The sequence below is a fragment of the Podarcis pityusensis genome (genome assembly GCF_964106645.2).
Source record: "Podarcis pityusensis genome assembly, chromosome: 8".
Taxonomy (NCBI): domain Eukaryota; kingdom Metazoa; phylum Chordata; class Lepidosauria; order Squamata; family Lacertidae; genus Podarcis; species Podarcis pityusensis.
The window spans coordinates 74,482,641-74,498,855 of NC_138033.1; the positions used below are offsets into that span (position 1 = coordinate 74,482,641).

Below are 16,215 nucleotides of genomic sequence, written 5' to 3' on the forward strand. Positions count from 1 at the left end.
ATAAATTTTATTTATATCCCGCCCTCCCCAGCCGAAGCCGGGCTCAGGGCAGCAAACAACAATAAAATAGTGCAACATCCTAAAAACATTTCATTATAAAAATTAATTAAAATCAAATTGATGGCAACCATTACGCTAAATTTCTGTGAAGATTGCCAAAGGAGGGAGTCAGGCTGCGCCCTGACCAAAGGCCTGGTGGAACAGCTCTGTCTTGCAGGCCCTGCGGAAAGATGTCAAGTGCTGCAGGGCCCTTGTCTCTTGTGGCAGAGCGTTCCACCAGATTGGAGCCACAGCCGAAAAAGCCCTGGCTCTAGTTGAGTCCAGCCTAACCTCTCTGTGGCCTGGGACCTTCAGGATGTTTTTATTTGAAGAGCGTTAAGTTCCTCTGTGGGACATACCAGGAGAGGCGGTCCCGTAGGTACGAGGGCGGTCCCGTAGGTACGAGCCGTATAGGGCTTTAAAGGAAATTTCCTTTAAAGGAATTTCATGGAAAACTTACAATTCAGCGACTGATTAAAATAAAGAGTAAACAATACAATTGCATTAAAATTACACAAAAATGGATGCAGCTTTACATTGCTGCATTCACACTCCCTCAGAAAAATAATTATTATTGATATTGGGGTGGAGGTAGAAACATGACCTTTCCTTGCTTTCCTTTTTTTCCCCCTAAGGATTTGCTTTGTTAATAACTATCAAGATGTTGTCCTCAATGTCTTACGGTATTCTCACTTGAAATTGAAAAGTTACTAAGAACGCCAAAGAGTAGCCCATTTCACAGGAGGCTTTTGAATATTGTTATCATCATTTTATCTAAAATGAATTTTAGTTCATGAATCTAAACTCTGACTGCGTACATCTGCACCATACATTTTGAGCTTCCCCCACCCAAAAAAAAAAAATTCTTAGGGAATGTGTTCTTCCTATCAGAGATGCAACTCTCCACACACTTGAACTACAGTTCCCAGGAGTCTTGGGGAGGGAGAAAGCCATGTTCTTTAAATGCATGATGTGTATACAGCCACAGTCTGAATTTGCAACTCCCTGTAAGTGTCTTCTGCTGCTGCCTTGTCGTCCTACCCCCTTTGTCTCTATTACCTTCCCCCACCCCTGCTTTTTCATGTGTTACTGCCTTCCCCACTCCAGGTGGTGAAATCTTTGAAAATGCCTGCCCCACTTATTTCAGGTGTCATGGCAACCAGGATAGCAATGGCAAGACACAGGCCGGCTTTCCCCATCCATGACTTAACACAAGAAGCTTTTTGTCTGGTTGGAGGGTGCCTTGAGGGAAAGTGAGCTTGCATGGCTAAGCACATGGGGAACCTTTTCCCCCTTAGTTGAGTTTCTGGGGGACGTATGATTGAGAGGGAACTGAATCTAATGCTGGTAGTTCTTAGGCCACGTTCACACAACACATTTTAAAGCACTATGATAATAATAATAATAATAATAATAATAATAATAATAATAATAATATAATTTATTATTTATTCCCCAGCCACTCTGGGCAGCTTCCAACCGAATATTAAAAACAATGCAGCATCAGACATTAAAAACTTCCCTAAACAGGGCCGCCTTCAGTTGTCTTTTAAAAGTAAAATAGTTGTTTATTTCCTTGACATCTGCTGGGAGGGCGTTCCACAGGGTAGGTGCCACTACCGCTTTAAACAGCTGTAGCTTCCCCCAAAGAATCTATTTGTTAAGGGAGTTGAGAGTTGTTAGGAGACCCCCGTTCCCCTCACAAAGCAAAAATTCCCAGAGTTCCTCGGGAAGAGGGTTTTATGGTTAAGCCATTCTGGGAATTGTCCCTCTGGGAGGGGAATAGGAGCCTCTTAACAGGACTTAGAACTCTTTAACAAGTAACAGCTCCCATAATTCTTTGGGAGAAACCATGGCTGTTTCAAGTGGTATCATAGTGCTTTAAATGTGTGGTCTGAATGGGGTCATGCTTGTGACTTGGTAGAATGTTGCTCCCTGTGTTGTATACAATAAGACCCAGCAGAAAAATATTTATCAATCAGTGAAATTTAAAATGGCCCAGGACAGTGGTTCACAAACTTTTTTCCTGGGCCACACTTTCAGAATAAAAATTTGCTCGTACCACCCTGAATTTTTTTATTGATAAGAAATACATTGGAAAACAAAAGGAAACAACTCCTAGCACCGATTGATTTATAGCATGGAACACAACTACCTCATAACATCACCATGAGACATCCAGAAAATATAAATCAATGCAGCTACATAAGAATATGGATTTTTCCCAAAATATAATTATAAACGAGCCTCTTACATATGTATCATAATAATGTATACATGAAATTCATACTTATTTAGTCATGTTCTGGATCACAACTAGGAATGTCCTCAAGTTTCACTTGATACTCTTGCTTTCTTCTTGAAAAGATAGCTGTCCCTTTTCTGCAAGAAAATAATATTTTTATACTATACCATATTTCACTACACTGAAATGTTCAAATGTTTCCTTGAGTGTCTTTGAATCTCCCTGCCACACTAATGTGGTGTGCCACACCTTTTGAGAACCACTGGCTTAGGTGTTTAAAAAGCCTGAGAGGGTGAGGATCCAGGCTTTATTTTCCAGTCGGAACTCACCAGAACTCAGTTCCACCACCTCCCAGGTGGGCGCCATTGCCATTACAGTGGTACCTCGGGTTAAGAACTTAATTCGTTCTGGAGGTCTGTTCTTAACCTGAAACTGTTCTTAACCTGAGGTACCACTTTAGCTAATGGGGCCGCCGCGCCGCCGGAGCACGATTTCTGTTCTCATCCTGAAGCAAAGTTCTTAACCCGAGGTACTATTTCTGGGTTAGCGGAGTCTGTAACCTGAAGTGCCTGTAACCCGAGGTACCACTGTATAAGAGAACAAGGGAGGCGTTCATGGTGAGTTCCGGCACCTCTTGTTCTGGTGAGGATGTTTTCTGCCTGGTACCAGTGTTCCTCTCTTCTGCTTCGTCTCTAACAATGAGGTGGCAGAGATACTCATGAAACGGGAGCATGTGTCTGGTGCTCTTTTACTGGTGGGGATTGAAGCCGGAAGTGTCTCGGCATGCAGAGCACCTCCTGCCCCAGCTAAGCTTCTGCTCCTTCTTCCGGGCAGGGCAAGTACGACGAGGAGATTGAGGTGTACAAGCATCACCTGGAGCAGACCTACAAGCTCTGTCGCCCTTGCCAGGCCGCAGTGGAGTACTACATCAAGCACCAGAACCGGCAGCTCCGCGCCCTGCTGCTTCGGCACCACTTCAGCCACCGGAAGACAGACAAGACCTACATGCAGGTGAGGGAGAAGGAACAGGAAGGAACGGCTGTTGATTGGGGCTGGGCGGGGCATAGCACTTGGGCAGGAAGTGACAGCTGTTCATTGGGCAGGGCATCCTGTTTGGATGGGCTGTGGGAGCAACAAGTGCTGAACCCAGAAGAGGATGGGCACACAGCGATGGTGGAATCTGAATCATGCATTTTATTTTTAGATTGTCATATATTTTCTCTTAAGTAGGGCTTTCCCATCCAGCACGCTTTTCTCATTCTCTTGTTTCTTTACACCAGGCCTTCTCTCTTCTCCCCGTTTTTCTGCCACTGAATTTTCTCTTGCGCTTATTTTGCCACCCATGCGAAAATTGGACCAAGGGCTGCATGAAATTAGGTGTGATGCTGCAAGTTGCCATCCATTACGCTGCATCACAGTTTAGTGTCATATGTGACCTGTTTCCTATGCTGTGCCACAGTTTAGTGTTACATGGGACCTGGGTCATATGCTACATAAGCCCTTCATGGCCTAGAACCCTCGTACCTACGGGACCTCCTCTCCCGGTATGCCCCACGGAGGACCTTATCCATAAATAGCAACACCCTAGAGGTCCCGGGCCCTAAGGAAGTCAGATTAGCCTCAACCAGAGCCAGCGCCTTTTCAACACTGGCTCCGGCCTGGTGGAACGCTCTGTCTCATGAGACCAGGGCCCTGCAGGATCTGATTTCTTTCCGCAGGGCCTGTAAGACAGAGTTGTTCCGCCTGGCCTTTGGCTTGGAATCAACTTGATCCCCTCCCCCTCTTTCCTTTTTCCTTTTCTCCTTCTGTGATGGAACTCCTATTTGGGGATTTCCCTGCATTTTTTCTGGCCCACGTAGGACCAGTCTGGATAGTTGGCCTTGGTGAAGATTTGATGTTTTCATCCCCAAAAAGTTTTTGATTTGAGTTTCTACTGAAATGAGGCTGCATTTTAATGTTGTACTTTAATCTTGTTTTTAAGTTGTATTTTAATCATTTGTTTTTATATTTGGTGTTAGCTGCCCTGAGCCCGGTCTTGGCTGGGGAGGGCGGGTTATAAATAAAATTTATTATTATTTATTATTATTACATCACAGTTTAGCGTTACGTGCAACTTGGGCCACATAACCTTTCCAGTGGTTTAGAAGCCTACCTAGAATGCAAGCATTTCTTGCCTGTTGGCTCAGAAGTTGCCAAGTGAACCAGCTTGATCCCGCACAGTTGTGTTCCCTTCCATGTAGGTATAAAGACAACTCACACAGCCTGCGCTGTAATCTTGTGATTCTGAAGGTTCTCCTCTTCCCCTGCAGAGCTTTTATGCTGCGGCTTCGTCCACCACCACAGCCACAACCACACCAGCCCAAGTGATTGCTCTCCGGTTCCTGGCCTTCCTCAGCTGTGTTGTTCTCGTCACGATGGCCTTGTACGGGTCAGGCAACCCGTTCTCCCCTGAGTATGCAACTCCTCCTTCTCCGGCAAGCCCTGGGCCAGTGAGGAACGACACTGACTCATCGCCATCAGCAGTGCCACCACCGGGCAACGGCACTCTCCTGGAAGTCCTCAGCTGGCAGGAAGTGATCCGGCTGTTGCCAGAGCAAGTCGTGGAGACTCTGAGAGTGGCTTGGTCTTACGGGAAGAACCACCAGATTGCGGTGGTCGTCCTTGGTCTTCTGACGTGCTCCTTAGCCATGCTGCTGGCGGGACGAATTAGGTATGGGGGATTTTGGGGTGGGTTCTAAATCATTTTATTCATGGCATTTATGTACTACTTAATTATAAATTATACATTTTATGAAATAAGATTCCCAGACATGTAGAATGTTGATGTGTGTTTTAATTTTTTTTTAAAGTTTATTACCGGTTTTTATCTTTTTAATATTTTCAAATTGTTGTTTTTACTGATAATTTTACTGCTTTGTTCTCTTCGTAAACTGCTTTGATGGTTTTGTAAGCGGTGTGTGTAAACTTTATGAACTAAATAAATTATTAACGTTTCTAAGCATTGTATGTAGAAGCCATACAGAGAAGAAAGCAACAATAACAAAATCACCGTAAAACCATAAAATGCTCACCTTTTAAAATCCCTGCTGGAGTCAGACAGTCACATACCTGAAGTTCCTTGTTAACTTTTTAAAATGGAAACAGGTTTTGTTTTCTTCTCTGCATTGCAGCTTGTACAGTCCTTTTTTTTACTAGATTTTCTACCTGGCTGTGTGTCTTTGCAGCTGCAGTCAAAATTGACTTTTGCAAAGTTAGCTGGCATGTTAATTACGTTCAAATGAGGAAACCCATCTGTAAATCAAACACTAGGGATTTAGAAAGCGAAAGAAAGGGGGCTGCTGGTTAAAGGAACCCTTCCCCCACCGTGGGAATTGGGAGACCAGCAATATCTAGGGGGCACAGGTTCCCCACCCCACTTCTAATAGGATGGTGGAGTCTTAGGATTGTGGCCAGCACTATACCTACTCAGAGTGGACCCTTTGAAATGCATGGACCTTAGCCACAGCCGTTGATTTTAGTGGGTCTTTGAGTAAGACTAGTGTTGGATACAATCCAGCACCTCCCTGTGAGTGTTTCTGTTCAATATATGTGTGTATTATAGGATGTATTAATTTACGTGTTGCCTTTCACATGTGTTTCAAGTTGACTTAAACCAAAAACAGCTAAAGGAACAGCTAAAAAAAAACAGCTTGAGTACGAAACTCAGATATATAAGCTAGGCACCAAATAGCTCCTTAAGCCATGGATACAGTCGCCAAAACGGAATGTCTGGTTTCCATTTTGGGGCAAGACGGCTCTGAAGTCTTATTTTTCAAATGATGAACTGACTCTGATTGTTTCTCAGTTAAACATCTGGCTGGTTCAGATGGCAACCTTGAGCTAGATTAAGAGCTTTGAGAACTTAAATAAAAGTCACTTGATCCAGGGACAGCCCACATATATTTTGGCCTGTTTCAACCTCTTTCTTAATGGTGACTGCTCCTGCTCAGGCTGCACAGAAAATGCATTTTGGTTCCAGAAATTCATTCTGATTGTACAGATAAAATATAACTGGTAGAATTCTACAGGATGGGGCATTAATGTGTGAAAACAGTCCAGATCCAATGATCCCCAGACATGCACCTCCAGATAGTGGAGATTTCAGGCACCGTCCTGGCACCCAGTCATCTTCAAGTGGTCAAAAGCCAGGTGCAAAATGTGCTTGGCTCTTGGCTAATTTTGAACACTGCGTGCAGCTGGAAAGGCTTGTTGAAACAGAAGTGTTACTGTTTCTGGGAAGTACAAATAAGGGGGTGCCTGCTGTATCTCAAAAGAGGTGCTGTTCCACAGATTGGGGCAGCCACCTAGAAGGTCCTGCTGCGAGTTGCTGTGGAGCAGGCCTGAATGGTCTCTTCCCCCTCCTTCTTACTGCACGGTGTGGCCAACAGAGGCTGGTTTTTAACTCTTCCCCCCCCCCCCCATGTTTCAGGCTTCGCCGGATCGACGCCTTCGCCTCTGTCCTGTGGCTCCTGGTGATGGGCTTCCACTTGGTGGAGCGCTACCTGCAGGCAGACACCCCCAGCTGGCTCGACACAGCCAAGTTCGGCACCACCTCGCTGTGCTGCCTGGTGGGCTTTGCGGCTGCTGTGGCCACCCGGAAACCAACGGGCCAGCGGAGACCCCGGCCCCGAAGGTCAGAGCCAGAACAGTGACTGTCGGGGGTGGGACAGATACCCTGAAAAATCCAAGCCTTCAAATTCACTGCCGCTGGCGCTTCTCTTTTCTCTCCCTTCCTCTCTCTTCCTCCCTGCCCCCTTTTAATTTTGTTTTAGGTTGCTTCCCTCCCCCACACACTTTCTTCCCTCCTTTCTTACTATACCTTTAAGAAACTGTGAAGCATCTTCCTTCTCCCCGCTGGCTGTAGCACAATTGCAGACCTCTCCCAGTTGCTCCAGTACTCCTTCATCCTCCTCCATCTAAACCCCAGACGCTTCCAAAACAAATCACACTCCGTGAATTGCTCCACTTTGTGTGAACTGCCATATAACATGTAGTCCATCTCAGTTTTTGTTTTTGTTTGGAGGTGGGAAGGCTCTCTTTTTTTCCCTTTTTCCGTGGTGTGTGTACCACCAATTATTCACAGTGAGAATCCCCATGTGTTATCTCAACTTGCCGTTGATGCTGCAGAATCTAAACCAGTTTGAAATGGGTTTTGCTGTTGCGTCTTCCCTCAGTACTCCCAAGAATTTTGTGTGCACATGCATTTTCTTTTTAAAGATTTTGCGAGTGTTGAGAATCAATAGTTGGCGACCTTTTAGAACTGAACTGTATTTCCCAGGATTCCTTCTTTAGTTGGGAGCTGTGATGGTTCCAACTTGATTGAAACTAGTTTAAATGTATAGTGTAGGAGTGCTTTAAGGGATTAGGTCTGCTTACATTTTGTGTGTGTGTGCGTGTTCTGGAGTTTCTAATTTTTATACTGACGTACATTTTTTTATAACAATACTACATAAATAGTGGAGTGGACTTGAAGTGGCTCTTAGCTGGACTCCCCCTAACTTCCTTATTCTCACTTTATCCTCTGTTAACAGCATGTTGCTGCTTGTGTCTTTTAAATTTCTGAAATAATGGGGTTTGTGTGACTTAATTAGCAACAGCAAAAAACACCCTCTCTTGATTTCAGTTCAAGTTGTGTTGTGCTAACCTTTGTTTAATGTATGGCCACTTTAGCCTCCCCCCCCCCCCGCAGTCTTCCCCCCCCCAAATCCCCGCCCTTAAGCCTTAGTTCCAGCCATCCTGGGATCCAAAGTGGATCAGGATGCTTGTCGTTCCGTCAAAGGTGGTGACATCAGCCACACTCTGATGCTGATTTTTAAAAGGGGAAAGGGCGCAGTGATGTTGGCAGCTTCCTGTACACTGAGCCAGCCGAAATGAGCCAAGAACCCTTCCTTTCTCCTTCTCAGTCCCGTCTAGAATGATGTCTGCCAAGAATTCAGTGCTCAAACAATAGGGTGCCCGGCTGAGTCTCTTCCATTCACTGGAAGCCCTATCAGTCTCAGCTCTCCCCCTGCGTCTCTTTATTGAACATATCTTTGCCTTATTTGCTGGTATGGAGTTGAACGTCATTCTTTTTTAAAATATATATATTTTTATTTCATAACATTTATACACCCCTTGATTGTAAAAAAATAAAAAGGCTCAAAACAGTTTACAAAAAGGTAAAAAGAGTTAAAACTATTTAAAACCTCCTACGAAATAATCAGTGATAAGCTAAAAACAGATTAAACACCTGTCAGCAATCTACATGTCTAGGCAGGCTTCTCTAAACAGAAACGTGTTTAACAAGTGCTGAAAAGACCGCAGCGAAGGCATTTCTTTGGTGTCAGTAGGCAAGGAATTCCAAAGTGGGTGCTTCTACACTAAAAGATGAGTTTCTTGCAAATACAGAACGGGTATTATGTGGTACCTGGATCAGTGCCGGTTCTGCACTGGCATTTTTAAACATAACCTTGCTTTTAAAAAAACTATACTTTGCAGCACACATCAAACACAAGCCCCGAGGGGTAGAGTCCCTGTGGCACCCACCCAATCCAAGGGCTCGATCAGCCCTCTGCTGTTTGCCTTTAGCAAAGCTACATCATTGAGCACTCCTGTGACCCTCTGAATTGTCTCTTGGCAGCTTTTCCTGCTAAAGTAGTGATGTTCCTAATCCTGTAAGACAACAAAGAAGGATCACTGTTTATTATCATTGTTTTTTTATTTCTTCACCGTAAGGTCCCAGGTGAGGTTAAAACAGTTTTTTTTAAAAAAAAAAGATTGAAATTGGTTGAAATAATTTACAGTTGGAAAGATAGTGTGGACCCTAAATATATATTTGTTGCAGCAACTTACAGAACAGAAGTTTTAAATTCTTACAGCAGACTATTTCAGCTTCCTCCTTCCCATCAGTTGCTCTGATAAGTGATGCTATTCCCAAAGGCGGTGGCTACAGAGCTTTGAGGATAGAATGCTCAGAAGGCCTTCATTTGCTATTAGAATGTAAGGTTTCTGGGTTGTTCTGTCACTATAATAGATGTGTAGTTTCAGTGACTGGCTGCATCCCACTAGGACAAACTTGTGCCATTTGATGCTTTAATTGCTATATTTCATCTAAATAGTGTCTGATGTCAAAGGCCAGGGTGAAGAGGTGCATCGTCAGCCTATGCTGAAAGCTAGGAAGGTGCCCGTTGCAACTCTGTATGAAGTGCTTGTTCCGAAAACCTTCCAGGGTTCTTATTTTTAATTGTGGACCGGCTGTTGCCTTTTCCCACGCCCTCGATAGACTGATGACCTTTAATGTCGTATTTGTGATTGTTTATTACCAGATTGGTTCACAGCTTGAGTGGGAAGGCTCTGCACACCCTTTTATAGTCTTTCTATTTATAATATTTTAGCTTTCTCCCTTGAAGGAACACTCACGCAGCTTTCCCCTTTTTATCTGCCACAGAACTCAGCTGTGTTGTTTACCTGCCACAGAACACGCTTAAGGCAGAGATTTCCAGACTTGTTCCAAATCTGAAAATTGTCTTCTGAGCAATCTCGTTTGTCTGTGGCTGGCTGCGGGGGATTATAGAAAATATTCTGCGATATACGCACACCATTCATTGAGGCAGGAGACGGTTAGGGCTTCTTCACGCCAGCTGTGCTGCGATTGCATGAGACCTAACACCATTCTCCTTGGCTTCGTGTTGCAAGGGAAGAAGGGGTAATAGGTTGGAGTGGCCATCCTAGAGGGAAGCTTGTCTTCCACTATTGAAAAACATTAATCAAAATACATCAGAACACTCTTAGTGTTTGCCCTAGTTTGCCCTGACAGCAGCATAGAGGTCAGCAGCCTCTGCACTTAGCTTCCAAAGGCCTGTTTGAACAGGAAGGTCTTAGCCTGACAGCAGAAGGATAACAAAGAAGGAACCAGGCTAACCTCTCTTGGGAGGGAATTCCGCATTGTGGAAGCAGCCACAGAAAAGGCTCCCCCCCCCCCTTCTGATGCTGATGGGTCTGAGAGAAGGCGCTCACCTGAGTATCTTAGCACTGGGCAGGGTTGTATAGGGAAATAGATCTTTCAGGTAGCCTGAATAGCTCAAGCTATTATCCCTAGCATGATGAATTTTATTCTTTATTGCTGTTCACTAAACCTTTGCATGTTCCTTTTTTTTTCATGTGTGTGGTTGGGGTGGGGGCTGCTATTATACTTTACCCTAAACACGTTATCCTCTATCTCTACCCTCTTTCTCTCCCTTCTTTCCAAAAGTGGGTGTGTGTGTCTCAATGGACTGATGGTGCTTCCCTTTGCTTTTTGCTTTTTAAAAACTGCTTTAACTTTGGTTGTTGTTGGTTGTTTTTTTTTTAATAGCCTGCTTTTGCAAACACGAAACATTTTTTTTATTTCTTTTGCCATTGCATGAAGGCTGGCGATTGAATTTAGCCTCATTAGCCAACGTGATTATTTATTCTCTAATATTATTATATTAAAAGCGTATTTAACAGAGGCAAATAGCTTCCTTCCTTTTAAAAGCTCTTTTTTAAAGTCACAAAAATAGAAGGTAGGTTAAAGGGGAATGGGGGGGGCGTGTCATATAAAGAGTTTTTCCTTCTGTACGTACTACTTACGGTAAGGAAAAGTGTAGCCATTATTGCCTTGTGCCCCCTGAAAAAAATAATGTTTGATAAAACCTTCCTTTGAAGGAACAGTGTCTAGTTCTGAAGGGTGTATATGTGTGAATATCAGTCTGTCTTCTGTGAAATTTGCTAGGTTCTGTGATGGATGCGGGTGGTGCTATAGTCTAAACCACAGAGCCTAGGACTTGCCAGTCAGAAGGTTGGCGGTTCGAATCCCCGCAATGTGTGCTCCCGTTGCTCGGTCCCTGCTCCTGCCAACCTAGCAGTTCAAAAGCACGTCAAAGTGCAAGTAGATAAATAGGTTCTGCTCTGGCGGGAAGGTAAACGGTGTTTCCGTGTACTGCTCTGGTTCGCCAGAAGTGGCTTAGTCATGCTGGCCACATGACCCGGAAGCTGTATGCCGGCTCCCTCGGCCAGTAAAGCAAGATGAGCGCGCAATCCCATAGTCCATCTTGCTTGGTTTTGTCTACACTGACTGGCAGCAGCTCTCCGGGGTTTCAGACAGAGAACCTTCCCAGCCCTGCCTGAGAATGCCAGGGATTGAACATGGGACCTTCTGCATGCAAAGCAGATTCTCTACCACTGAGCTATGGCAAATCATGGTTTTCAGTTCTGGGCTGCCAGGACATTGCAAAGTGTCCATTCAGAGTCCCGCTAAACCATCATCAAGCTCCCTGGCCTATGACTGGCACAGTGCCCAAACTGATCCTACAAAGAGCACCCTGCAATCCATCACTAAGATGAGAAGACCTAAGGCTGAAAAGGGCATGCTAGCCACATGCTCTGTGTGATCTTAATGTGTTCTTGCTGCTGAACATGCATTGCGGGGGGTTGGACTAGATGACCCTTGGGGATTCCTCCCAACTCTACAATTCTGTCACTTTGTCTAAAGAGAGGAGGGGATCCTTGAATGGGTTGCCTCTCCCACTTGCTCCACTGGGCAGGTCCTTATGCAAATTAGGTGTCATCCCCTCACGTAGGACAGCAACATCACTCCAGCTCCTTCCTGCCTGGCTCCCCAGTGCAGGTTGAGTGACAGAAGGCACCTGTCACCCTTGTATTTTGATGATATATTTACAGGAGCATATGCATTCAGAAAAATGGCTCTGCCTGGTTTGGAGGACTGCTAGCCCTATCACTAGGAACGCTATCAAAGCAATACCAAATGACACCTTGTGGTGGATATGTGTGAATGTATCGCAGCCTCTTTCGAAATTCCTTTCCGGTAGGCGAGTGGGGTTCTGATATGTACTTGGGACTGTGGCACGGAGTGAGGGAGCTATTTATCTCTCCCCCAGCCTTACCCCACACCAAAGAAAGACATTCTGCAGTAGCAAAGACATAAATGTGCCTTTGTTACCAGGGCAAGCAGCAGCTGGGGAGGGGGCAGCAGACAGTTTCATCAGGAGAACAGCACAAGGAGGAAAAATTAATACTCTCCTCCTCTGTGCCACCTGATTCTGGATTGGAGCCCCTCACTGCTGTGATCAGATTCTCTTTTTAAAAATAAGAATGCATCCATGAACCTCTGCTGCAATGTGGTGTTTGACCCTAAAAGAGGTTATGGGAAAGCTGTAGACCTACCAGGTGTTGTTGGACTTCAGCTCCCATCGCTTTCAACCATTGGCCGTGCTTGCTGGGGCTAATGGGAGTTGGAGTCCAACAACATCAAGAGGGCCCCAGGTTCCCCATCCCTAAAACATCTGTGTGTGTGCACGCATTAAAAGTTGCTCTTTAATACATTGTGAATGTTGCAGGAAAACAACTGAAAAGCAGGCTTCCTTGAGTTATACTCGCCAAGTGGATCTGAGCCATCGCACTGGAAGGTTCTGATTTCCTGGTGGCTGCTGGGAAAGACATGGCAACCTGCTGCGTGGTGGCCCTGACCGAGAAGGTGGCAGCTTTCAAACAATCCATATCTCGGCTTATTAAGTCAAGATAAGTCAAAGCTCTTTGACCAGGCTCTCTTCCTCTTCACTCCTCTCTTTTGCTGCAAAACCACAGTTGGAAGCCTCTTACTAGCCACAGTTTCCTAGTTTTCTTTTTCCTTTCGAACCCGGAAACCATGGTTACCCTCTTCAACAAAAGCCAAGGATATTTTAAGCCATGGCTTGAAGTTGTTTTTCACAGCTCGGTTTGCTTCAAAGGTACATAGTTATCTCGCCCAGATAACTATGGGCAAAGGTCAAGTGTGGGGTTTTCTCCTTAGGCCCTCCAGATGTAGCTGGACTCCCAACTCCCCATCAGCTGGACCAGCAAGTATGGTCAGTGGCCTGGAAGAATGGGAGTTGTAGTTCCTAACTACATCTGTAGCCCCAACAATATCTGGAGGACCAAAGGTTCTGCACACCTGACTGATCAAATTGTGGCTTGCACAAAGGGAAGAGTGAGCAGGCTTGCACATGAGAAAATGTAAAATGGACACTCTCCGTGTTACACCAGTGACTTAATGAAGACTCCGGATGAGTGGTATTGGAGTGTTCCTGCGTCACCTGTGATCCAGAGACATTTTTTGCATGATTTGGAATGGGGAGATAAACTCACAATACTTACATTCATCCAAAGTTTCCACACCTCGGTCAGGTGCTGGGGGTGGTCTTTCTCGTCTTCCTTCCTTTTTCTCAATTTGGTCCGGATTCCCTTTGGGAGAAAAAGGTGCAATTCTGCCTCCCACACTGATTTGTGCCTCAAGGTGCATGCATCCGCTTCTGTGTGAGTTTAGCTGTCCTTTTCTCCCCTTCCTCTGCAAACCCAGAAAATATGTGAGCACATAGCATATACCTCAGCACTGTACACTGTCCCATGATCAACTTGATGTGTCTTTATTTATTATTATTATTATTATTATTATTATTATTATTATTATTACTAAGCTTTTTAAAAATCTCATATTTTATGTAGCATAACTGTGCCTCGTTGTTTAGTAACACACTTATCATTGTTGTAAACACTACTTGAACTGCCAAGTTTTGAAAAATAAAGGGCTCCTTAGCCGTACACCTTTTCAAAAAGAGCTTTTGACTCCACATCCTTCTTTTTTTGTTTGTTGACTTACTTTCACTGCTCCTACTCCTTGGCAGTTTTGCGTTGCTGAATTCAAGCATGCTTTAAAGGGGTTCTTTCCCATTTTTCTTGGCTGCCAGTACTGCAGGTGGGGCAATTTGTTCTAATCGCCAACAGAGAAATTGTAGTACAAAATCAATAAATCTTGAAACCTGGCCCCAAGTGCACCATGAGGACTAGTAACAGAGAGCAAGCCAAACAATAGGAAGCCAGTGTAATCTGCATCAAGGTAAATTATGCTGGTCTATTTTATGCCTGTTCCAAATTCTGTTCAGGAGTGGAGCTACTGGCAGCCGAGCTGGCCCAAGCCTAGCAGAAGGGTGGGGGGAAGCTATTAAAACAAAGTTTGACGACTTCCACCTTTTTTTTCCTGGTGTAACTTCTGTGTTGCTAGGTCACATGACTGAGCTGAAGGGAGTTTGGAACGGGTACAACTTCCACTTCCACAAAACATCAGTCTTTTGGATTTGCCCCAGCTGTCCTAGGATAGAGGACTTAAGGCCAGTGAAGGCAAAGATCTGCCTCTTTCCATCTCTGCTCATTCCATCTGATCTCGGGTTTGAATGTCTCCCCAACTTGTTCCAAAGTGAAAGCTCTTGGGATTTGAAAGGAATCTTTTTTGACCAAGAAGCCTGGGGGATCCCTCAACCCCCTCAGAGGCTGCCCAAGACCACCTCCTTTTTGTATATTCATAGAACCGTAGAATTGTGAAGTTTTAAGGGACCCTGAGGATTATCTTGTCCAACCCCCTGCAATGCAGGAATATGCAGTTGTCCCATACAGGAATCGAAACTACAGCCTTGGCATTATCAGCACCACACTCTAACCAGCTGAGCTATCCAGCTCCATCCTTCAGACAAGAATTAGCATCTGCATTACTGATGATTTGGCTTACTTTCCCCCCGTTTTAGTGGCATACTTCAATTTGCTCCTTAAAACTTAACGTTTTGTTAAAAGTCTTTTCTTGGTACTAGATATTCCACCCTTTAAAAGAACAAACTGTTGTATCCAGAAACAACCTTCCTGGCCCAAAAGCTCAAGATTCCCCTGAGAGATCCATTTACCTAGCAGTGAATCTGAGATCTGCTTCAACCAAATGTCTGTAGCTCTGTCGCTGAGCCCACGGCTTCTGTGGGTCACTGCAACATGTGCTTTAGCTAGTCCTTGCCTCTTATTCCACCCACCTTGCCCTTGTGGTATTCTGCCTTCTCAAGCACCCCTCCCAAGCTTAGCTGCTGTTACAGATTCCTGGCTGGTGGAAGAGCTGACGCTTGCATCTTTAAAAATGTTTGTATACTGTCTTCTCTGCCCTTCAAAGCATCCTGCACACAGCATGTTAAACAAGGAGGACTGTGGTTCTGCTGCAATCCTTCGCCTACCTGGTGCCTTCTGGATGCTTTGGACTACAACTCCCATCAGCCACCTGTGGCTGATGGGAGCTGTAGTACCCAAACATCCGGAGGGCCCCTGGATTGCAGAGGCTGTTCTGCAGCGCCTCATGGATGAGACACAGAAAGAGGAGCTTTCATTGCAAAACCTAGGTCTGGCAAAGGGTGAGTGTTTTTGTGTGCAAGAGAAGGGCCATGATCCTTCCAACCAAATCATAGAATTGAAGAGTTGGAAGGGACCCCAAGGGTCATCTAGTCCAACCCGCTGCAATGCTGGAAGAATCCCAACTAAAGCATCCTCCCACAGCCCAATATCCATGGCTGGCATTAACAAACACTTCACTTTCGTCTTCTTTGAATGAGGGACTCACAGAATCTGAGAATCTTGGGGTGTTTTTTGTAGTTCTTTCAAGGCCAGAGAGAGAGAGAAAATCTTCTGCACACTTAATTTACTTTTTCCCAGCCTCCGTGATCCAAATTCTCTCCTGTGAAATCCCAACAGGCGATGGCTTCCACAACCATGGTTCTCCATGCCTCAAGATTAATAAGGTCTCTTCTGCATTCTTTCTGAGGGGGGGGGAATCCACCTCTATTATTGCCATAAAAGTTTCTGTTCTGCATCCAGCAGCAGGAGACAGTCTGGGACTGCTTTCTGTGTTCTAAAGCTTTGAATGGCGCCCCCCCCCCCGCCCTCCCTTCCAGGCTCTTCTTAGCCAATGGCTGCGAGGCATGCAGATGAGCCCTGATAACTGGCCTATCCATGATGCCAGAATTGGAATGCAAAGCAGGTCATAAGAGTCTTGCAAGGGAGGGGGAGAAGGAGAGCATTTTGCAGCATTTAAA

The 16,215-nt window shown here is 45.0% G+C and overlaps 1 protein-coding gene across 1 annotated transcript in view; it reads left to right on the plus strand.

Annotated features, from left to right (window-relative positions):
• The window catches only part of TMEM201 (transmembrane protein 201), a 50,199-nt gene that overhangs the window by 17,392 nt on the left and 16,592 nt on the right, over positions 1–16,215 (plus strand). Inside the window, exons 4-6 of the mRNA XM_081016070.1 lie at positions 3,119–3,295; positions 4,594–4,994; positions 6,753–6,956. Coding sequence (XP_080872196.1) covers positions 3,119–3,295; positions 4,594–4,994; positions 6,753–6,956 — 782 coding nt within the window. The remainder of the gene's footprint in view (positions 1–3,118; positions 3,296–4,593; positions 4,995–6,752; positions 6,957–16,215) is intronic.